Raw genomic sequence first — 24588 nt, 5'->3', positions numbered from 1 at the left:
AGGATTTAAGACTGATGGTCAATTGAAAATACAACTGAAAAAGCATTATTAGCAAAGAACACATTTTGCCATTCAATTGAAAATAAGTGTTATTTACTTTATTCAAATACGTGAAGTCTATACAATACATTTTTTTTCAGTATTTTGCAATTTAGCTTTAGATGTCATTACAGTGGTCTCAACCAATGACTGATAGGCTATATTTCTTCATATTTCAGGGTAGGTGGCAGGTGAGGGACATCCCATGTTTTTGATGTTGCTCTGCACAGAGTCTCAAAGCTCCTGTCTCTCTGTAATGCATTGAAATGGCCAAACAAGGAACAGATTGTTCAGGGCCAAAACATTTCACTGACATCATAGGCAATTGAGGTGGGCCTCCAAACCACGTCTATTGTGTACTTTAGAATTTGAGATGGTGATACAGAAATGGGAAAAAATAAAAGTGTAATCTCACCGAAAAACAGGGGCAAAGTGAAGCAAATATTGGATTGTGTCTCTATTAAGAAATAGGCTACTTAAAAACATGAAAACCATCTACAGACTATGCAAACACATTTTATCTAGATTAATGATGAAGTCAAGTCACTGAAGCCACTCACACAGTATGTCTGTTTAATTTCAGAGGTAGAATCAGAGAATACCTCATGAATGCAATCACTCCAGACAACAGAATTGTACAAACAGATGTATCATACACACATGATATGCTTGTTCATAGACAAAATGTAATATTAGTTATTTACTTCTGATTGGTAAAGCAGTGCTACACATACTAACCATATATACAAGCAAGTGCACTTCAATTGGACATGGATGAGTACCCCACTTTTACAAAAGTTGTGTAGGTGACAACTGAAGCAGTCATTACTGTATGCAACATTTGGATACGCCCATGTAGGATAACGGGTTCAGCTCATGAAACAGACAAACATTTTAGAATATACTAATATGATTGGTATTCATTTTGGTTATCCCTCGCTCTCTCTGGGCCAAGTTTTCAACATTGCAACAAGGCCTACAGAAAGAGCCAGACCCCTAATGCTTTGCTTTACTTGATGTAGGTGATCTTTGTCTTATCAATGGATCCTCTCTCTCAACTCATTTAAAGGGCATTATTGGCATGGGAAACATATGTTTACATTGCCAAAGCAAGTGAAATAGATAAAACAAAAGTGAAATAAACAATAAAAAATGTACAGTAAACATTACACTTCCAAAAGTTCCAAAAGAATAAAGACATTTCAAATGTCATAGTATGTCTATATACAGTGTTGTAATGATATGCACATAGTTCAAGTACAAAAGGGAAAATAAATAAACATCTCTCTCTCTCATTAATACTTGACATTAGTCTGGATGCCCTCCATGAACTCCTCCAGGGACAGCTCACCTGACAGACACACACACACCGTATTGATAGGCACATAAACCATATCTACATGAAAGTCATGAAAAATAAACACTGTGGCACTAATACAATGTGGAACCTGTACATTGAGGCGAGGAATCTTACCATTTCCATTGATGTCGATCTTGTCAAACACGATGTTGGTAAAGTCCTCAGCTGACATCTCATAGTTTACTTCACCGATGGCACGGATGGACTAGTATGGAAGCAGGATACTCACAAAAAAAAAAATGAAACACTTTTTTACAAAAAGGCTCCAAAACATTTATCAATGGCTAGTAGGTTCCTATGTACTGTATATGGCAACATGCATGTCTTTAACATGATATAATATACACTAGTCCAGTTCAAATACTTGTGCTAAAGAGGGAGGCCTGCTCGGCTGGTGCTAGCACATGTGCAGATCAAATGCACCGCTGGAACGCCGATTAAGGTGTTTACATGTTCTAATAATTCTGAAGATTGCTCAGAAAACCAGCTGTTTTAATCTTGATTAAGATCAGCAGAGTAAGGTGTTGACATGACTATTGCATAATCTGCCTATTGCCATAATCAGTTTAATATCAAATTATTTGTGTGCATGTAAACATACTCAATGTGCCAGTTGAGTTTGGCTCCTTACATCCATACATTTTTGGGGATTGTGAATGGATTTTCCCTAATATATTCTGATATCCATAGAACACAGGTATTGTCACCTGTCTGTGTCCAAGGAATGTACTCAAGCATTGGCAAGATGGTGATCCCTGGATTTCCTTTCAGGTGGGATACGCCTGGGCAGAGTCCATCGGACGGAACTGGTTCAAACAGACGCCTCCTTGACAGGCTGGGGAGCAGTATTGTGTGGGAGGGCGGCCAGTGGGACATGGAGCCCCAGCTGGTCCAAACTCCACATCAACATGCTAGAGTTGAGAGCAGTTCAACTAACTCTGTTCAACTTTCTCCCACAACTGTGGGACAAACATTGTGCTGGAACAGACAGACAGCACCACAGTGGTAGAGTACATAAACCACCAAGGGGTTCTGGGTTCCATCCACCTCCACCAGATGGCACATACCCTTCTGTTGTGTCTACAGAATCTGGCCTCACTAAGAGTTGTATACCTCCCAGGGATTCTGAACACATTACGGTGGACATACTGTCCAAGGAAGGCCCTCCGGAAGGGGAGTGGCAACTACATCCCAGAATAGTGAGTTGCATGTGGGGAATCTTTGGGGAAGCGGAGGTGGATCCGTTTGGCTCAGAGAGGAACCCACAGTGCCCCCTCTGGTTCTTGATATCCAACCCCCCGGACCACTCAGTCTAGACGTCTTTGCCCACGAGTGGCTGAGAAAGAGGCTATACGCCTTCCCCCCGATCCCGCTGATTCCAGCAACTTTGGACAGAATCAGGGAAGCGAGCCACATGGTCCTTCTGATTGCCCCGAGATGGCCAAGACGCCACAGGATCAGCACAATACTGTCACTCCTAGCGGGGACAGCATAGGAACTACCTCGGAGGCCGAGCCTATTGTCACAGGCGGAGGGCACATTGTGGCATCCGAATCTCTCCGCCTGTAGCTGTGGGCCTGGCTGCTGAACAGCGAAAATGGTCTAGTTTAGATCTTGAGCCCTCTGCTGTTAACATCTTACAGAGTGCCAGGGCCCCCTCCACCACGTCAACCTATGACACGAGGTGAAGTGTTCTGCCAGCAGTGTGCGGAGCAGGGGGTTGCGCCAGAATCTTGCGGCATAAGATCTTTGTTCCAGTTCTTTAGGTCTTTGTTCGATACTGGCAGTGCTGCATCCACACTTAAGGTACATGTAGCAGCCATTCAGCATGTCATGATGAAGAGCAGGATGGGCCGCTTGGCAGCCACCCGCTCATGGCCGGGTTTCTTAAGGGAGTCCGTCGATTACGCCCCTCAAGAGCACCCTCAGTTCCCAAATGTGATTTGAATCTGGTTCTTGGAGTACTATCCAGACCTCCCTTCCAACCAATAGGCTTGAAACATCTCTCTCTTAAGACAGCGTTTCTGGTTTGGCGAGCTCCATGCTTTGCCTGTTAGTAATGAGTGTTATCATCTAGGGCCGGGTAAGACGAGCGTTACCCTGCGGCCTAATCCCGCCTTCCTGCCCCCAGGTCATGTGAACAGGGAAATGGTGCTAACAGCCTTATCCACCTCCATGCCCCCTGGGGCTCATGTTGATGTACTGTGTCCTGTGAGATCCCTAGACGAGTATGTGGAGCGGACTCAGGTGATGCGTCACTCTGATCAGCTGTTTGTGTGCTTTGGAGATACAGGGAAAGCCTCTCTCAAAGTGGATTGTAGACATTATCCTGCAAGTTGTAGTTTTGCAAACTGTTGCCATAGTTCAGGTATTGCATTACCTGTAATCAGCTTTTGAAATAACAATAACAAAACTATTAACTCGCTAGCCAGCTTGCATGCTCTCTGTTTTCCCACTCTGCTCTCCAATTTAAGCCACCCTCCCGTTAGTTCCTTGAACCAACATTTCTTAGCACCACCATAAAATACTTGATTGATTACATATGTCCTGAGACCTAAACTAAGTAAGAGATGGTTTACTGTGTCATGACACTGAGAATCAAACTGAATAATAGCACAATTTTGTCACATAAATTACCCCTTTCTTTTCTATAGGTGTGTTGGATGCTGCACTGGATTGAATCAAGGAGCTAGAGCCCCAAGTCCAACAGCTCTCTGTTCACCATCTCCAGCTCCAAAGATTCTGTGCATCCAATGAGGACTTCAGGTTCTATACCCGGTTCCACTCAGAGGTCTTCATGGTGTTCTGGGAGTCCATTGCCCCCTCTGCCTCCAGGTTAATCTTGGCCCAGAAGGCTGGAATGGGAAGCGCAACACCAAGCCCCAACAGAAAGCTGCCACTCATTGACAAGTTCATTCTTTACTGCTGTCGAGTAGCAGCTGGGCTGAAGGAGAAGGTGTTGACGGACATCTTTGGTGTGAGTATCCCTACAGTGAACTGCGTTAAAATAACCTGGACCAACTACCTACAGTGAGGGAAAAAAGTATTTGATCCCCTGCTGATTTTGTACGTTTGCCCACTGACAAAGAAATGATCAGTCTATCATTTTAATGGTAGGTTTATTTGAACAGTGAGAGACAGAATAACAACAAAAATATCCAGAAAAACGCATGTCAAAAATGTTATAAATTGATTTGCATTTTAATGAGGGAAATAAGTATTTGACCCCCTCTCAATAAGAAAGATTTCTGGCTCCCAGGTGTCTTTTATACAGGTAATGAGCTGAGATTAGGAGCACACTCTTAAAGGGAGTGCTCCTAATCTCAGTTTGTTACCTGTATAAGACACCTGTCCACAGAAGCAATCAATCAATCAGATTCCAAACTCTCCACCATGGCCAAGACCAAAGAGCTCTCCAAGGATGTCAGGGACAAGATTGTAGACCTACACAAGGCTGGAATGGGCTACAAGACCATCGCCAAGCAGCTTGGTGAGAAGGTGACAACAGTTGGTGCGATTATTCGCAAATGGAAGAAACACAAAAGAACTGTCAATCTCCCAGAACTACACGGGAGGATCTTGTCAATGATCTCAAGGCAGCTGGGACCATTGTCACCAAGAAAACAATTGGTAACACACTACGCCGTGAAGGCCTGAAATCCTGCAGCGCCCACAAGGTCCCCCTGCTCACGAAAGCACATATACATACCCGTCTGAAGTTTGCCAATGAACATCTGAATGATTCAGAGGACAACTGGGTGAAAGTGTTGTGGTCAGATGAGACCAAAATGGAGCTCTTTGGCATCAACTCAACTCGCCGTGTTTGGAGGAGGAGGAATGCTGCCTATGACCCCAAGAACACCATCCCCACCGTCAAACATGGAGGTGGAAACATTATGCTTTGGGGGTGTTTTTCTGCTAAGGGGACAGGACAACTTCACTGCATCACAGGGACGATGGACGGGGCCATGTACCGTCAAATCTTGGGTGAGAACCTCCTTCCCTCAGCCAGGGCATTGAAAATGGGTCGTGGATGGGTATTCCAGCATGACAATGACCCAAAACACACGGCCAAGGCAACAAAGGAGTGGCTCAAGAAGAAGCACATTAAGGTCCTGGAGTGGCCTAGCCAGTCTCTAGACCTTAATCCCATAGAAAGTCTGTGGAGGAAGCTGAAGGTTCGAGTTGCCAAACATCAGCCTCGAAACCTTAATGACTTGGAGACGATCTGCAAAGAGGAGTGGGACAAAATCCCTCCTGAGATGTGTACAAACCTGGTGGCCAACTACAAGAAACGTCTGACCTCTGTGATTGCCAACAAGTGTTTTGCCACCAAGTACTAAGTCATGTTTTGCAGAGAGGTCAAATACTTATTTCCCTCATTAAAATGCAAATCAATTTATAACATTTTTCACGTGTTTTTCTGGATTTTTTTGTTGTTATTCTGTCTCTCACTGTTCCAATAAACCTACCATTAAAATTATAGACTGATAATTTCTTTGTAAGTGGGCAAACGTACAAAATCAGCAGGGGATCAAATACTTTTTTCCCTCACTGTATAGCTTGTCTTTGGCTCTGTGCCCATTTGGATGTCCAGGAAGCAGGTGCAGGCTACCATGCCTGACAAGTTCAAGGTGTTTTGTCCAGAGGTCAGAGTTATCATGGACTGCACAGAGCTGAGATGTGCCAACCTCTCCTCTCTGACATTACAGTCAGAGACCTTTTCATCTTACAAAAACCACACCATCTTTATTAAGGGCCTGATTTGGATTGCACCAAGCTTTTCACTGGATCCATCTCTGATCAGGAGATCACGTGTCTCTCTGGAATCCTCAAGCTGTTTGAGCCTGGTGATGGATGCATGGCAGACAAGGGGTACATCATAGATAGGATGCTGTCAGATGTGGGGGCAATACTCATCATTCCCCCAATCAAAAGAGCAACTGCTAACATGAAAGGACACCGAGTGAACACAAGCCATTTCATGTCTGAGAGTGCTTGTGGAGAGAGAAATTAGGAGGGTGAAGGAGTACCATATCTGGGACACGATTATCCCACTCATTCTGGCAGGCTCTGTCAACTGTGGACGAACTGCTGCTTAATGAACTACCAGGGCCCTCTGGATCTCAAGGGTGATAAGTGTGAAAACATGCTCAAGCAAGGCAGTGCACACACACAATACAAATCAATGATTGATTTAAGTTCAATGAATTAGGTCATTATAAATAACAGCTTTATACCTACGTGTACATGTTTTTTTGTGATTATTATAAATTGATCTATTAGACAAGATATGAATTTGAGATAATTTGTATATTGAATATGTATTGATAAATTGTTTTTATGAATAAGATGGGTGTTTTGGTATTTAGTGTTTGCATAATTCATTAATCTATTAGAGAACATCCTTTTTTAATTTGAAGATTTTATTCAATAAATACATTTGAATATTAATTCTGTGACATGTTATGTTTAGCCGGTCATAAAATAGCAAATATCAAACAATGAAATTAGTAGAATAATTTATTCTATTGCAATGTTGCTTACATTTACATTTTAGTCATTTAGCAGATGCTCTTATCCAGAGTGACTTCCAGGAGTGAGTGCATACATAACCGTACTTTCACGTCGTACTGGTCCCCTGTGGGAATCAAACACACAACCCTAGCATTGCAAACGTCATGTTCAACCAACTGAGCCACACGGGATAGACAAACAAGATCACACAATTCATTCATTATAATAATTTACTCTACATACAATTTTGATAAGTTAAATACATGACATTATATGTACATTGCCTTGGGCAACAATGTTACAGTGGCCTGCCAAGTGGGATTGGCTCACCTGCTACACTACATCTTAAAGTACACATCCATGTAGGTGTAGAAGTAGTCAAGTTTCTCTCATCTCTGCTATCAAAGCATCATCTCAACTCCCTCTACTGTAATATCACTTCTAGTGCTTGTAACAAAGTCGCATCAATCTAAACCGGTTACAGCCAGTTGGCCCTGGACTTGCCAGTGATATTTGTGGCTGTGATTGAGCTTGGCCGGGCCATTGACAAACTTAATGTGCTTCGCATCAGTTACACTCAATATTAGGACACTTGATTTCAGCTAGCCCGAAGGGTGGCGTTGCAGAAGGGTCATAAACTTTCCCATCAGGGCATGCCCCAAGATAGGGTGCATCTGGGTTCACAACGAAATCACAAGGTTTGCCCGAGACATTAAAAAATTCAGAGTAGTTCTATAGAACCTCTGGCTCAAGCCCCTTTCTCATAGCTTCGGTTTGCTGCTCACCTTTAAGCATTCTCATGGCTAGGGCACGAGATGACACCCCACGCACGTGGCATGCCTCACTAAACCGGGTAGCAGTCACATGTGGTTTCTTAATTTCTTCCATAGTGGACGGGCAGACTGCTCGACTGTACCATTCTCAATAGCAGATGACAATGATGGTGACACCTTTAAGCTCTCCATGTGGTAAAACTGAGTGCAAGTAGGGACAAAGTTTAAATGACCGTTTCTTTTACTGGGAGTTGGGGGAAAGCAGGAGCATCTGAATGCTTTAGAATCTCTAGTGACAGTAAAGGGACACTGATATGACAATACTGGACCAAATTTAGAGTCAACCAGAGTAATTTCTTCCAATCCATGCAACACCTTGGTAATGGCAGGTTATGGTCTCATGCTCCTCAAACTTGGTCCAGCAGACAGCACTGTCACGTCAGGAAGGGTCCCTGAAACACAAAAAAGAAGCATAGACAAGAAATGAATGTCAGCCAATATTGTAAAACCTTAGCCCAATAAATTTAAACATGAGTGAAGGCAATGTGTGAGCGTAATGGGGACAGCCTGGGGATGCCAACTTGTTTAAAGACGATTGTAACTCACCAGGGATTGCTTGGTAAAGAGTGGATTTTATGCCACTCCTGCCTGATGTCCTTGGCTTCCTCACAAGCATTTCATCAGTGGGCTCTGGTCAAAAAAATAATAAAGAAAGATTCAGGATGAATGTAGAACGATGTGCAGTAATATGAGTTTACAGAAATGCTAAATATGTCTTCTCTATGACAATATGAAAAATGATCTCAATTTCAAAACTTGGCCTGTGTCACGACTGCAGTATCCCTGTGCAAGGCAATGGTGGTGGCACGATCTTCAACCCCATTGTGGTGTAATGTGCAGTCTGGAAGAGTAGAGGCACCAGATTGCACAAAGCTCTCCCAGCTGCACATGAACAGAAGTGGTTTACGATGACGGGCTCCTTGGGTGCTTGCAATGTAGGGAAAAAAATGTATCACATAGTTGTTCAAGAACAGTGTATGACATCTGCAGCAGCAAGGTCATGGTTCCTTCTCTTCAATACTCACATTAAAACGGAACTGACCAACGGTAATAAAAGTTTACTCTACTACATTTTAATGTTATCCAGCTTCAGATCAGTAATAACAAAGTAACTAGGCCTACTGCATGTCCAGGGACATGAGAACTGACACACACGAGTTTGATTATTTTGAACATATGAACAAAATACTGGTAAACTGCATCCGCAGCAACACTAAGCACTAAACTGCCTATCATATCTCTTTGTAATGGGGCTCCTCATTCTTCCTCATTGACCTGTGACACCTTGCCCTTACTACCACTGCCTCCTCCTGGTCTACTATGTTTGACACTGCACATTCACAAGAACAGAGCAAGAAAGAAGAATGTCGACAACAATCAATTGATGTATACTAGTAAGTTTCCATTGCTACTCTTAACGTTACTGAGATTTGTCTAGCTAGCTAGCGAGCTACATTGCTAGCTAGAAACAAATAATAGATTACAGTGGCTGGACAAATAGTTAACGTTAATTAGTTAGCTAGCTATGGGTGACAAATATAGAGGCCTTGCAGTTGACGTATGACGCCTCCTGGTGGCCATGTTGCATTAATTCTTCCGACAAATACAGCCGTGTGGATACCCCAAACTACATGATAACAGCAAAGATGTTTTAATTCTATCTGTGGTAACAGTGCCTAAAACGAGTTGACTCATCACCACGGTCATTTTCCGTGGAGTATTTGCCTGCTCTAACAAGGCAGGGAAGACAACGGGAAAAAATATGTTTACAGATTCCCCGCAATCATGAAACACCATAGATGATATGGGAAGACTCAAGAACTGTCAGAAAAGAAGAAGAAACAAGTTTGCCAGTCAAGACCTGAACCCAGACAGCTGTCAGTACAGGGTCTGCTACGATCATTTAATCACTGGTAAGTCAAGTATGATCGATTTCGAGTTTACTTTAGCCGTTATGCTAACCAGGTGTTAACAACAACAGTAAATTAGCCAAAATTAGCTAGCTAGCTTGTAGACTAGCTAATGTTATTAGCATGTGTCACGAGATTATTATTTTTTTTACCGTAAAAATGGATTGCATGCCTATCATTGCATGTGCAGACTAATGTAAGGCTACTATTCCTAATGTGATGAGTACATTGGATAGTGATAATTTAGGCTATTAATAAGCACGTAGCGGCATAGGCTATGTCAGAGACGTTTCTTTGCTTTGCACAGGAAAAATGTGGCCATTGATAAACATTTAATGCAAATCTACTACACTTTATATGACCGGAGACATTAACAGATGCTTTCGTTTAATGCGATAGTAGCCTAGGTCTACTCTACCGACACTGACAACAGATCAATAAAAACAACCTTCCCTTGAACACAACCAATCTAGGCCGAAAAGTGGACCTGACTAGAAGGGATCCAGTTTGTGTTAAATTAAGATCAAAAGTCTTTCAGGGGGTGCATTTTAGCTAACTAATTGTACAATATGACGTCCATATAGCCTGGATGACATTATTGTCCAAAAAACTCCAGTGGTTATCATATATTCACATAATAACCTAATGAGAATTTGTTGAACATTTTTTCATAAGAGGAGGGAAAATATATGGACATAGGACAAAGGCCTCAATGGGATAGGACAACTTGTTGTGTTGACTATTGGCTGTTCCAGCCTAACAATAGATTTAATCTTTATATGACACTAAAACACCTGAATGAATTAAACACAACCAAACACTTAAGTGCCCTGATGGTACAGGTGACCTGAAGAAGTGATATTTTAACACCAGGAGTGCTTTTCATTTGTTTACGTACTACTGTAGGTTCACCAGCTGACCTATCATGACAACCATGTCGACTGGAATCCCACTGTGAAAATGAGCAATGCTGCAGAAGCATCAGCTTCTACTACTACTACTTCGTCCTTTTCCAGAAATGAAAGGAGTCATCCCTCAATTTTACAAGATGGTTGTCATATGCTGTGCTTTGGACTATCTGAATGATTATGTTGTGCCATTTGAGTAGAGCACCTTGTCGTCATGACAAAAGTGCCCCCTTAAACCGTATATATAAAATGTAATTTGGAACGACTATTGTTTATGATATGGTAAACATACTGTACCTTAATAAATTGGCTATATTGTTGTATGGGTGAAATTAAAAGTATTTTGTAATCTCTGCTTTGCCTAGCCCCATTGAATAAAAAGTAGTTCTTATAGCCCAACTATTTTATTTATTTTATAATTTAAACACATTTAGCATAGACAATGTAATTGTTGTGGTAGTCTTAGGCAAACCCTCTTTATTATCACATTAGCACATCTAAGTGCCACTCAGACCTGGGAGAAATGTATCTGACATTGAACTTGGTGGTAGTTGTGTTTATGTTTTAAGATAATGATCCCATAATTTCCTGCATCCAGACATTTCACCACCTAGATTACAAGGGTTGGATTTGCACTGAACTATTTCATGTCAGCAAAAGGCATGTACAAAATCCAGTATATTAATTAGCCCCAAATACATTGTCTACTGGGATTGTTTTTACAGGGTTGGCAGCTCCAGTTGTAATAGGTTTATACATTGCGTGTGACTTTTAAACTGTATTTTTGTTCACAAAATATGCTTACATAGGTACACTTATAATCCATGGTATACAAGGATGTACCCTTATTCTCTCGGGACAGTCATTGGGATCTCTTCATCTGCAGACAGGGTTTTACATCTCTCTGTATCTGAGGACAGAAAACATCACAAAGAAACAGGCTACATTATACTCTACTTAGAAAGCACTGAATATTATGTTGCTATATATCTCTGTCCTTATCGTTTTTCTCGCTAGGGACTGTAACTGGAGAATATTTTCATAATGTCCTCCCACAAAGGTACCTGCCCTATCCAGAGTAGCCTACTCTCCCTTCTCTGACAGCTGGAACTGCTAGCGAATCCTTTCACCCTCTTCCATTGGCGGTTACTGTTAGCTAGGTATCTAGCCACAAATGCATTTAGAGTTACAACGATAAATACTCAAGATAGCTGGCTAACTAGATAATATGAAGCTAGCAAGCTGGTGATATTTAATTAACTTAGCTAACTTTACATACTGTATAGCTAGCTAACTAGACGAACATTACGTTACGTAGCAGCTCATTTTAGTTAGCCTGAGGCTGCACACTAAGTTTCTGTAGCACGCTAGCTAGCTAATAATACATATTTTTGATCATTTTCAAAATATATTTACTTACTAGAATAGGTTCTCCCACTGCCTCCGTTTTCTGGGTCCTTAGAAAAATGAATTACTATAATGGTCAATGTTTCCAGTGGTAGCAAAACACAGCCAGCCATGTGAACAGCCATGTTCCAACAGACTAACATTGGTCTTCCAACATGGCGTCTGATGCGGTTGCTAGGTGATTTGTGATGCAAAAGAAAGCCCTCTAATAAGTAACGTTAGCGCTAACCAATTTGGTAATGTCTGTGCTACTGTTAGCTTGCTAGCTAAGTTGGCTAGTTAGCTAGCTATCTCAACTGGTCGCTTCAAGTACTAACTTACGTTGATAGTTGAATATATATTGTTTGTGGAAGAACTTGTATCCTTATCAAGTTTAGATATCTTCATCTGGGAATGTTCGTAAAGGATATTAGCCACATCACTCATGGCAAATTGAGCAGTGACTGGGTAAACTCGATGTTCGAATTTCGAGGAAGACTACAGACGACAACCGGATATCGTCATACACCCCTTGGCGTGGGAGGACGTTTTCTATTGGGGGCGTGAAAAAAGCCTCTGGATGTTGGCGGGAACTGAAACACGCTGTCGTACACGTCCAGAGCATCCCAAACATGCTCAATGGGTGACATGTCTGGTGAGTATGCAGGCCATGGAAGAACTGGATATTTTCAGGTTACAGGAATTGTGTACAGATCCTTGCAGGATTCATCAGTGAAGAGAACACTTCTCCAGTGTGCCAGTGGCCATCGAAGGTGAGCAGGCCCTGGTGATGACGAGCATGCAGATGAGCTCCTCTGAAACGGTTTCTGACAGTTTGTGCAGAAATTCTTTAGTTGTGAAAATCCACATCTTCATCAGTTGTCCGATGGCTGGACATGCCTGTGTGAACAGAGGATAAGCTATCCCAGGGCCAGTCTTAGCCTGGGGCTAAGATAGCCTGGGGATAAGAACAATGCAGTGTGAAAAGGCCTTTTGGGAATGGGAATGTGGGAACTGCCTAATGAGATCTGTTTCGACCAACCTGGTCTCAGAGGATTTCGTATTATTCTGTAAGTAAATCTGAGGCACCCCATAAAATGTTACGTTCCATATAGTATGCATTAATTTGTAGATGTACATCACCAATTTCGTTTGATATGTTACGAAGTTACAAAACATATGATATGTTACGAATTCTAGCTAGGTAGCTAACGTTAGCTAGATGGCTAACGTTAGCTAGGCTAGGAGTTAGGGTTAAGGTCAGGGGAAGAAGCTAAAAAGTACTAAATTCTAAAGTTGTCCGTGATGAGATTCAAACTCACAACCTTTGGGTTACAGTTTAGTCATTTAGCAGACGCTCTTATCCAGAGCGACTTACAGTAGTGAATACATACATTTCATTTCATGCATTTTTTTTTTTTTGTACTGGCCCCCCGTGGAAATCGAACCCACAACCCTGGCATTGCACACACCATGCTGGCGTTGCAAACACCATGCTCTACCAACTGAGCCACAGGGAAAGGTTGCTAGACATTTGTGTTATATGCCCACTCATCCACCCCGACCAACCACCCTACTTTCGTTTTTGAATTAGAATTAAGTAACCATCTGTTTAATGTAACCTTACCAAATGTAACATAATGGTTTTACATTTACTATGTTACATCTAGTCTATGAGACCAGGCTATTTAAACACACTGCCCAAATGTCACTATGACAGAGCATCAAGGGGTTGTATAAGGTCTTGTATGCAACATTTTAATATCAGTCATAACAATTCATATTCTTATCACTCATGATATAAACGTTTAACTTTGTTAGTCTATACAGGGCAGCTTTAGGCTACTGCATGTTTATTGTGAGGCCAATGCATAGCAGCTCCTCCACATGACTGGGTTGCTGGCAGGGATGCCGAAGTGCCGGCGCTTGTGGTCCGTCTCCCTGGAGAAGCGGTAGCCGCAGGTGGGCTTCACCACTGTGTAAAAGGGCATCAGGGAGTTCGAGCCCACGTTGAGCTGAGGCAGGGGCTCCGGGCTGCAGCGGGGACCACTGAATGGTTTGGTGGCATGGCCTGGGTGGGTCATGGGGGGCAGCAGAGCCCTCCCATGCTGTCGTTGCCGCCAGGAGAAGACCAGGAGCTCCATCTGCTTAACCACCACTCTGCTTCTGCTGGCGTTGACAGGCACCAGGGTCTTCAGTGGGTTCCTCAGGACCTGAGGGGATCAAAGGCACAACAATTTTTTTTAAATAGCTACATATCCAGTATGGATTTATATTGATCAGAATGGCTATCCTAAAATATTTCAGGATATGATCCATTATTGCTGTGAAATGCTGATAAGAATGTAGTTAAGATACAGTACATTTGACATTTTAGATATAGGTGTCCAACTGTTGACAGACATTAGTCTTCTACAAAATACAGAATACGTCAGTGAGACGACTGACCAGCCCAGTATTTCAGTAATCCTTGTCGTGTTTGTGTTATTGGTCTGTCTCCCCCACAAATCCCCCTCTCTCTAGATCCTCTCACTCAGCCCTAAGTGAACCATTCAGCTGTAAGTCTACAACAGTTGTTGAGTTACCTGAGACCTCTTTAAGGCTCCTCCATCTGGTGTCAGCTCCATCACGGTGGGAGAAAGTGGCTGAACGGTGACTGGACTGAGCAGAGACCGTGATGGGCGTCTAGCCTCAACTTCCCCTTCTTCTTTCCCTCACAAACAGAGACTGCCTCCTGGTGGCCCTGCATAGAGCTAATGAGGCCTCAGAGACAACCTCCAAAGGACTTGTTCATGTTGGGCCCATGACATCACAATGCAGTGTGGTGGCATCATCACAGACAGAAACCTTGGCATCAATCCAACTCCCTTTGTGCATAGAATTAGTATGACTATAATTGACTAATCATTACCTAGTTCTATGGCCACAATGTCCCATACATTGAGTCAAACCACAATCCACTCTCTGTGGCCAAGTTTAAACTCCCCTACTGTGATAGTGCTTCATTTAATCACTGGATATGTTAATTTATAGGCTTATTAAATCAATGTCAGTCAGACTTTTAATGTTTTGGCCACCAGATACTAATTTAATTATGAGTTAATAAGCCTATAAATTAACAGTAAGCTGGCTCATTCACAATTTGTTTTACATGTCTCTGCCTTGCCGGTTCCCCTCTTTCCACTGGGATTCTCTGCCTCTAACCCTTTTACAGAGGCTGAGTCACTGGCCTACTGGTGTTCTTCCATGCCGTCCATGGGAGGGGTGCGTCACTTGAGTGGGTTGAGTCACTGACGTGGTCTTCCTGTCTGGGTTGGCGCCCCCCCCCCCCCCCCCCCCCCTTGGGTTGTGCCATGGCGGAGATCGTTGTGGGCTATACTCGGCCTTGTCTTAGGACGGTAAGTTGGTGGTTGGAGACATCCCTCTAGTGGTGTGGGGGCTGTGCTTTGGCAAAGTGGGTGGGGTTATATCCTGCCTGTTTGGCCCTGTCCGGGGGTATCATCGGATGGGGCCACAGTGTCTTCTGATCCCTCCTGTCTCAGCCTCCAGTATTTATGCTGCAGTAGTTTATGTGTCGGGGGGCTAGGGTCAGTCTGTTACATCTGGAGTATTTCTCTTGTCTTATCCGGTGTCCTGTGTGTATTTAAATATGCTCTCTCTAATTCTCTCTTTCTCTCTTTCTGTCTTTCTCTCGGAGGACCTGAGCCCTAGGACCATGCCTCAGGACTACCTGGTATGATGACTCCTTGCTGTCCCCAGTCCACCTGGCCGTGCTGCTGCTCCAGTTTCAACTGTTCTGCCTGCGGCTATGGAACCCTGACCTGTTCACCGGACGTGCTTGTTGCACCCTCGACAACTACTATGATTATTATTATTTGACCATGCTGGTCATTTATGAACATTTTAACATTTTAACATTTTGACCATGTTCTGTTTTAATATCCACCCTGCACAGCCAGAAGAGGACTGGCCACCCCTCATAGCCTGGTTCCTCTCTAGGTTTCTTCCTAGGTTTTTGGCCTTTCTAGGGAGTTTTTCCTAGGGAGTTTTTCCTAGCCACCGTGCTTCTTTCACATGCTTTGCTTGCTGTTTGGGGTTTTAGGCTGGGTTTCTGTACAGCACTTTGAGAATATCAGCTGATGTACGAAGGGCTATATAAAAATAAATTTGATTTGATTTGATGTCAGGAGGACACTTATAAAACAATCAGGGAATAAATAATCAGTAAGAATGCAGAAGTTATGCAGAAGTCATCATGCCATATCACAAACTCCCTTCCGTCATCACAAACAGGGATGTAGTGTGTTATGACCAATATAAACAGGCTTTATAGGTGCAGCAAATTTCAACCATAACACAGAGATTTTAATAATGTCTCTGGTGTTCATATAATTGATTATTTCAATGAATTCCACTTAACTGTATCCAGAAGATTCTATAAGATCTCACGTCCACAAAGACCATTACTCACAATTGTCAAACTATACTGTACTGCAATCTGTCAGAATCTGACTTTATTATAGGCATAAATCTGTCACATTGTTTGGCTTTTTTTTGTTTCTGGGAACATGTCCTTTGCATTGAGCAGTGGAGGAAAAAGTGCTAAATAAACAGTAAAGTACAGAAAAAAACAACTTCAGTTGTACTTCAAAGTATTTTTACTTAGTTACTTTACACCACTAGCATTAAGTATTTCAAAGTATGTCCAGAAACATCCAAGGCACTCTTGACATGCACTGCTGCTGGCGCTGCAGCTGATCCAGTGTTTCATGTCTTCCTGGATAGACTAGACATAGCTGTGCTCTCAGAGCTGGGGGAGCATGGGTAGAGCCATCCAGCACATTCTAAAAATATTCTCAGCATTGGTCGACATGGTGACTTCCCATTGCGGTCATAGAAACAGGACGTACCAGTCCAGTACTTGTCTCCAAGACAACCATAAGAAGGTGCTGCAGACAGTCCCTACTAATTGACTGCACTGTCTCACAAGAGAGATTAAGTTTATCTAGAGGGACAAAAATATATATAATGTGTTTCCTCACATTCCTGAGATTCTCAGGAGTCTTGCAAGTAGGGTTGCGAAGGGAGGGTATTTTACAGGAAACATTTCAAGTTTACCAGTAAACTACCAGAACTTTGGCAACCCTCAAGGTTTTTGGAGAATTTGATCAGATGACATCTAGAGGCCTATTTGGGTACTTCAGATTATCACAGGTGTCTGTAATTTTCTCTGGCGCTCTGTGTGGCCTCATCATATGTCATATATATACACAATAATCAAATAAGATGGTTTTAAAATAAACAATATAATGAAAGCTGTAAAACATTATCCTAAATATAAACCATCAACTTAATAAATACCATTGGTGTTTAATAGAAGGGTTTCAGCATGAATGCCATTATTGGGCTCCCGAGTGGCGCAGCGGTCTAAGGCACTGCATCTCAGTGCTATAGACGTCACTACAGACGCTGTCTCACAACCGGCCGTGATTGGGTGGCCCAGCGTCGTTAAGGTTTGGCTGGGTTAGGCAGTCATTGTAAATAAGAAATTGTTCTTAAGTGGTTAAATAAATGAAATTGATTCAATGCTTTTTTCATTAATTAGGCTATTATATCTTGAACCATATAATTTATCCACTCGAAACTCATGGTCAAAAATATACAGATATAAAAAATGAATACTATACACTAATACATTTTTTAAAAGTTATTCAAGTATGAATGACCAAAGTTGTCATATATTACCGTTCCTGTTATTTACTAAAACTACTGAAAATTCTGGTAACACTGATAAATTACTGGTAGCTTTGTAACCCTACTTACAAGTGATCAGGCAACATCCTATTGGTTGTAAATTCATAAATTGATGTTCAGAACTCATACCCATGTGTGTCTCTAGACACTGATAATCTACTTTACCATTTTTCATATACATGTGTTTGTGCATTAGTCTGCTTACATTTACATTTACGTCATTTAGCAGACGCTCTTATCCAGAGCGACTTACAAATTGGTGCACTCACCTTATGATATCCAGTGGAACAACCACTTTACAATAGTACATCTATATCTTTTTGGGTGGGGGGGGGGGGTAGAAGGATTACTTAATCCTATCCCAGGTATTCCTTAAAGAGGTGGGGTTTCAGGTGTCTCCGGAAGGTGGTGATTGACTCCGCTGTCCTGGCGTCATGAGGGAGCTTGTTCCACCATTGGGTTGCCAGAGCAGCGAACAGTTTTGACTGGGCTGAGCGGGAACTGTGCTTCCGCAGAGGTAGGGAGGCGAGCAGGCCAGAGGTGGATGAACGCAGTGCCCTTCTTTGGGTGTAGGGACTGATCAGAGCCTGAAGGTACGGAGGTGCCGTTCCCCTCACAGCTCCGTAGGCAAGCACCATGGTCTTGTAGCAGATGCGAGCTTCAACTGGAAGCCAGTGGAGTGTGAGGAGGAGCGGGGTGACGTGAGAGAACTTGGGAAGGTTGAACACCAGACGGGCTGCGGCGTTCTGGATGAGTTGTAGGGGTTTGATGGCACAGGCAGGGAGCCCCGCCAACAGCGAGTTGCAGTAATCCAGACGGGAGATGACAAGTGCCTGGATTAGGACCTGTGCCGCTTCCTGTGTGAGGCAGGGTCGTACTCTGCGAATGTTGTATAGCATGAACCTACAGGGTCGGGTCACTGCCTTGATGTTAGCGGAGAACGACAGGGTGTTGTCCAGGGTCACGCCAAGGCTCTTAGCACTCTGGGAGGAGGACACAATGGAGTTGTCAACCGTGATGGCGAGATCATGGAACGGGCAGTCCTTCCCCGGGAGGAAGAGCAGCTCCGTCTTGCCGAGGTTCAGCTTGAGGTGGTGATCAGTCATCCACACTGATATGTCTGCCAGACATGCAGAGATGCGATTCGCCACCTGGTTATCAGAAGGGGGAAAGGAGAAGATGAATTGTGTGTCGTCTGCGTAGCAATGATAGGAGAGACCATGTGAGGATATGACAGAGCCAAGTGACTTGGTGTATAGCGAGAATAGGAGAGGGTCTAGAACTGAGCCCTGGGGGACACCAGTGGTGAGAGCACGTGGTGCGGAGACGGATTCTCGCCATGCCACCTGGTAGGAGCGACCTGTCAGGTAGGACGCAATCCAAGAGTGAGCTGCGCCGGAGATGCCCAACTCGGAGAGGGTGGAGAGGAGGATCTGATGGTTCACAGTATCAAAGGCAGCAGATAGGTCTAGAAGGATGAGAGCAGAGGAGAGAGAATTAGCTTTAGCAGTGCGGAGAGCCTCCGTGACACAGAGAAGAGCAGTCTCAGTTGAATGCCCAGTCTTGAAACCTGACTGATTTGGATCAAGAAGGTCATTCTGAGAGAGATAGCAAAAGAGCTAGCCAAGGACGGCACGCTCAAGAGTTTTGGAGAGGAAAGAAAGAAGGGATACCGGTCTGTAGTTGTTGACATCGGAGGGATCGAGTGTAGGTTTTTTGAGAAGGGGTGCAACTCTCGCTCTGTTGAAGACGGAAGGGACGTAGCCAGCGGTCAAGGATGAGTTGATGAGCGAGGTGAGGTAAGGGAGAAGGTCTCCGGAAATGGTCTGGAGAAGAGAGGAGGGGATAGGGTCAAGTGGGCAGGTTGTTGGGCGGCCGGCCGACACAAGTCGCAAGATTTCATCTGGAGAGAGAGGGGAGAAAGAGGTCAAAGCATAGAGTAGGGCAATGTGAGCAGGACCAGCGGTGTCGTTTGACTTAACAAACGAGGATCGGATGTCGACAAAGTCGTCCGCAGAGAGGGATGGGGGGGGGGGGGGGGAGGATTCAGGAGGGAGGAGAAGGTGAAAAAGAGCTTCCTAGGGTTAGAGGCAGATGCTTGGAATTTAGAGTGGTAGAAAGTGGCTTTAGCAGCAGAAACAGAGGAAGAAAAAAAAAAGTTTTCCTCCATTTCCGCTTGGCTGCCCGGAGCCCTGTTCTGTGAGCTCGCAATGAGTCGTCAAGCTACGGAGCATGAGGGGAGGACCGATCCGGCCGGGAGGATAGGGGACATAGAGAGTCAAAGGATGCAGAAAGGGAGGAGAGGAGGGTTGAGGAGGCAGAATCAGGAGATTGGTTGGAGAAGGATTGAGCAGAGGGAAGAGATGATAGGATGGAAGAGGAGAGAGTAGCTGGAGAGAGAGAGCGAAGGTTGCGACGGCGCAATACCATCTGAGTATTGGCAGAGTGAGTAGTGTTGGAGGAGAGCGAGAGGGAAAAGGATACAAGGTAGTGGTCGGAGACTTGGAGGGGAGTTGCAGTGAGATTAGTAGAAGAACAGTGAGATTAGTAGAAGTATTGCCTGCCTTGTGAGTAGGGGGGGGGGGGGGGGGTGAGAGGGTGAGGCCAAAAGAGGAGAAGAGTGGAAAGAAGGAGGCAGAGAGAAATGAGTCAAAGGTAGACGTAGGGAGGTTAAAGTCACCCAGAATTGTGAGGGTTGAGCCATCCTCAGGAAAGGAACTTATCAAGGCATCAAGCTCATTGATGAACTCTCCAAGGGAACCTGGAGGGCGATAAATGATAAGGATGTTAAGCTTGAATGGGCTAGTGATTGTGACAGCATGGAATTCAAAGGAGGAGATAGACAGATGGGTCAGGGGAGAAAGAGAGAATGTCTACTTGGGAGAGATGAGGATTCCAGTCCTGCCACCCCGCTGACCAGATGCTCTCGGGGTATGCGAGAACACGTGGTCAGACGAGGAGAGAGCAGTAGGAGTAGCAGTGTTTTCTGTGGTAATCCATGTTTCCGTCAGCGCCAAGAAGTCGAGGGACTGGAGGGTAGCATAGGCTGAGATGAACTCTGCCTTGTTGGCCGCAGACCGGCAGTTCCAGAGGCTGCCGGAGACTCCACGTGGGTCGTGCGCGCTGGGACCACCAGGTTAGAGTGGCAGCGGCCATGCGGTGTGAAGCGTTTGTGTGGCCTGTGCAGGGAGGAGAGAACAGGGATAGACAGACACATAGTTGACAGGCTACAGGAGAGGCTACGCTAATGCAAAGGAGATTGGAAAGAAAATTAACTAAACAACTGGGGAAGCGAGAGAGCAGGGCCTCCCTCACTAACCATTCGCTGAAACACTCAAATATAACTATTCCAACTTCCACTTAGAAGTTATAATTGATGTAAACTACAGTGGTTCAATGTTTCCAGGAATAGGCTCAAACTTAGTTTATTCAGCTAGATAACTTGGTACAGTATTCTTCCGTGAAACCCACCCAGTGCACCGTGTCTTATGACTCAGTAGCTAACTAGCATGCTAGCATCCAATAACATACGGTTAGCACCAATACTTGGTTACAACAAACTACCAATGGATCATTCGTGTCCGTGTCTAGTTTCTTTCACAACACAGAAGTAATTAAACGTTGGCTAGCTAACACAAAGTCAGTCCTGCTAGCTACACAAGTGGACTACACAACTCGAAAGCTTACGTTGCAAAAATCTTATTGACTAAAAATGATACAGTACTGCTAGCTGGTAGCTGGTAGAGTTGGCTAGCTAGCAGTGACTGCGTTTACCTTTATCTTTGATACAAAGACAACTATATAGCTAGCTAACATTACACTAATCAAATCGTTCCGTTGTAATGTAATGCTTACCTGGGCCACATGTCTCTGCAGGCTTAGGTACAGTAATTGCCATAATGGGATTAATGGGAACAATGTTACCGATTTACTGGACTGAATGTAATCTATCTTGGTGTATGTCCGCCTGTCTGTCAGTCTGCCTGTGTGTCTGTTTACCTGTCTACTTGCCTGTCTGCCTGATCTAAACATGGGAAGTGGGAGACCCTCTGGTGGAATGGTATAGCCCCCCCATACTCAACTGGGGGACCGCGGACCAGATCTGGACCCAGGACAGGGTCAATACAGACCCTTGTTCTGACCGGACATTCCATAGTTGTTGCTACCAGCCAGCCAGCACCTAAGGTGTCTTATTACATTCATGGTCCTTTGATTCTCTACAATCCTACCCCTATTTTTCAATTAATCTACAATGTATGTTCTTAACCCTGGGAAACATGGGCCTGGGCTCATAGGGATATTGGTATTCACAGTACTCCACCAATTATCCAGTTATCAAGTTATCAACTCAATACTTCTTGTTTTCCCCATTTTTAAACATAAATGCACTGTAATTTAAGGGTAAATACAATTCAAATATTTTTTAACAGCACGCCTTTTGATTTGAACAAAACATTCCATACATGCAGTATTTGCTGACTGTATAGGTGACAGAAAGTGACTTAAAGTGAGATAAAGGTGCTCAAAGTTTACCCACTTTGCATACCCTACCATGAGACATCCATGTCTTAATCACTGGAAAAGATAAATGGTTGAGATTTATATAATTTAAAAGCTTACACACAGGGTTCTCAAACTATTTGATCATTTCTGAAAAAATACATTTTTTCACCTTTAACGTAAATGATCTAAAAACACGTAACTCCAATTTGTTTCATATGCACATATTTTGTAGCTTAGCGCCTATTTTACATCATCTAAGGTTTTTTTGTTGTGCCCGCCCTTAGTTAAGACACAACACGCCCTTGAATACAGGGTGTGTGTCATGTTTTGGCTGATAATGAACTAAAATGGAAATAAAATTGAAAATTCAACTTTCAAATGGTACCACAAAATGGTTAGAGGTTCACACATCAGAGAATGTTTACTTGAATGGGAATTTCTGTTTTAGATTATACTGTCAGTCCTCCATAAGAAACATATTAAAATCCTAGAAACATAGATGATAGAATAGACATGATTATTTAAGTTGACATTCGACGGTCGGTGGACCCGCAGCCATCTTTGTGGTAGTAATTAGAAGTTAAAGTTTCAATTAAATTAAAATGTCAATGGTGTACCAGCTAAATTGGGGATAGGTCCATTCTATGTATTCAATTTCTGCCACAACACCAAAACCTCAGATTATGTGAAATAGGGTCTAAACTACAACATATGCGAATATGAAAAAACTCAAGAATTTCCAAGTTTTTAGATACTTTTTGTTAAATGGTTAAAAATGACAATTTTTATTAAAACATTTTTTTTTCAAGATATATTCAAATATTTTCACAACACTAAGATTTTAAGTGATATCAAACCGTTTATCTTTTCCAGTGACGAATGCATGGATGTCTTTGGTCTGCAAAATGGGTCAACTTTAAGCACTTTTTTCACCTGATAAAGGTGCTAAAAGTTTACCGATTTTGCATTCCCCACTATATCAGAGAAAAAACATTCAGGTCCAAAAAGTTACTTTTCTGACCACTTCTTCTATGGGCAAACATGTATGGAAAATGTTGTTTAAATCAGAAGGGATGCTGTCAAAAAGTTATTGAATTCCAATGGGTTTACCCTTGAGCTTTAAAACTGCAACGTTTTCTCTCTGCCTCATGGCAAAAGGTGAAGAATTGCAAGATATTAGCTTTAAAGCTGCGGACACAAAAAATATCTCTGTCCCATGACAAAATGTGTAGAATTGCAGGAAATTAGCTTGTAAACTGCTAAATGTTATTTCTGATGCCAAGAGGCAGGCCTTTGAAATGTTCCTTTCCAGGGCAGGCTGGCTATGCACTGCGAAGTCATTGTAAAACTCTCCCTAGCCTGCCGGCAGGTGTGTTGGAGGCAGAGCAGATCCCCACCAGCTGCAACCTGATCCATAATCAAGGCCTCTACAAATACTCAGCCCTGCCACTTCCACACCGCCAGTTCGTAGCCTCTGCTCAGTCAGTCTTCGGGTCAAGTCGTTTGTGCCTGTTTTTCCCCTAGCCTGACGCTGCTTTGCTCTCTGCTACAGTTCTGTCTGCTCTGACTCTGGTCCCTGTCTCCAGTCCCTTGTCTCGTCAGTCCTGCTTCCCTGTCCTGGAACCCCCTCTACTGCTTCCTTGGATTCTGCTCCAGATCTGCTTACCCTGCCCCTACTCCCCTTGCCCCAGGCCTGCACCCCATCTCCCCCTGCTTTCAATAAATACCTTAGTTACTTTATCCCTGTCTCCTCTTCTGAGTCTGCACTTGGGTTCACCTGCTCCGCCCCACGTAACACTCGAGTTTGTTCTGATTATGAGTGGGTCCCTGATGAATTTGCTATCACAAAAGGGGTACTAGGCCCCAAAATGTTTGAGAACCCCTGGCCTATGTTATACCATATATCTGAGGACAAATGTAGCAACACTTTTGTGCCATGGGGTGTAGCAGCAGCACAGTGCCAACTTTCCCAAAAAAAGTATTCCTGGAAGAAAGAAACCTTGAGAGGAACCAGACAGAGGGGGGCCCATCCTCCATTGGTTCATCATCCTCCTCTGACTGCAAAACAACTGTGTGTTGTGGCAGTGTTACCAAGAGACCAAACCATGACCAATCATGTACTACTCTGATTCAGCAATGGGCCAAGGGAGGGAAATCAAATCATGGACAAAAAAAACCAAACAATTCTTAGTAACCAACATAACCTGTTCTACGGAGTTAAGCAGGAAATCAACAGGATCAGATCAAGGAAAACCCCTTGCATTACACTAATTCTGGCCCTCAATTCACACACTCGCCTCTCACCATTGTAAAACACGTTGGGTTTTGGCTGCTAACTGTCAGCATAAATCGAATTTGATTATAATGAAGAGCATGGT

The 24588-nt window shown here is 43.4% G+C and overlaps 1 protein-coding gene and 1 long non-coding RNA gene across 5 annotated transcripts; both read right to left on the bottom strand.

Moving 5' to 3' along the window:
• Nucleotides 1–6804: 6804 nt before the first annotated feature.
• LOC106565675 (uncharacterized) lies at nt 6805–12471 on the bottom strand. 4 transcript variants are annotated; one of them, XR_014379792.1, is made up of 5 exons: nt 12296–12471; nt 11988–12024; nt 11632–11731; nt 8296–11477; nt 6805–8141 (listed from the first exon to the last, which is right to left on the bottom strand). It is a non-coding gene; the product is annotated as an uncharacterized LOC106565675 (long non-coding RNA). The 4 variants fall into 4 exon arrangements; XR_014379793.1 differs by lacking the exon at nt 11632–11731; XR_001319710.3 differs by lacking the exons at nt 11632–11731; nt 12296–12471 and having other exon boundaries at nt 8296–8676; nt 11373–11477; nt 11988–12276.
• A 1224-nt stretch (nt 12472–13695) lies between these two features.
• On the bottom strand, nt 13696–14661 carry LOC145859542 (uncharacterized). Its single transcript, XM_082959257.1, has 2 exons — nt 14539–14661; nt 13696–14166 (listed from the first exon to the last, which is right to left on the bottom strand). The coding sequence occupies exons 1-2, from the start codon at nt 14578–14580 to the stop codon at nt 13807–13809; spliced, it is 402 nt and encodes a 133-aa protein (XP_082815383.1). The 5' UTR covers nt 14581–14661; the 3' UTR covers nt 13696–13806.
• Between the last annotated feature and the right edge of the window lie 9927 nt (nt 14662–24588).

The sequence above is a fragment of the Salmo salar genome, chromosome 12 (assembly GCF_965601325.2).
Source record: "Salmo salar chromosome 12, fSalSal1, whole genome shotgun sequence".
In the NCBI taxonomy this organism is placed as follows: Eukaryota; Metazoa; Chordata; class Actinopteri; order Salmoniformes; family Salmonidae; genus Salmo; species Salmo salar.
This window is presented reverse-complemented; position numbering and strand designations above follow the sequence as displayed.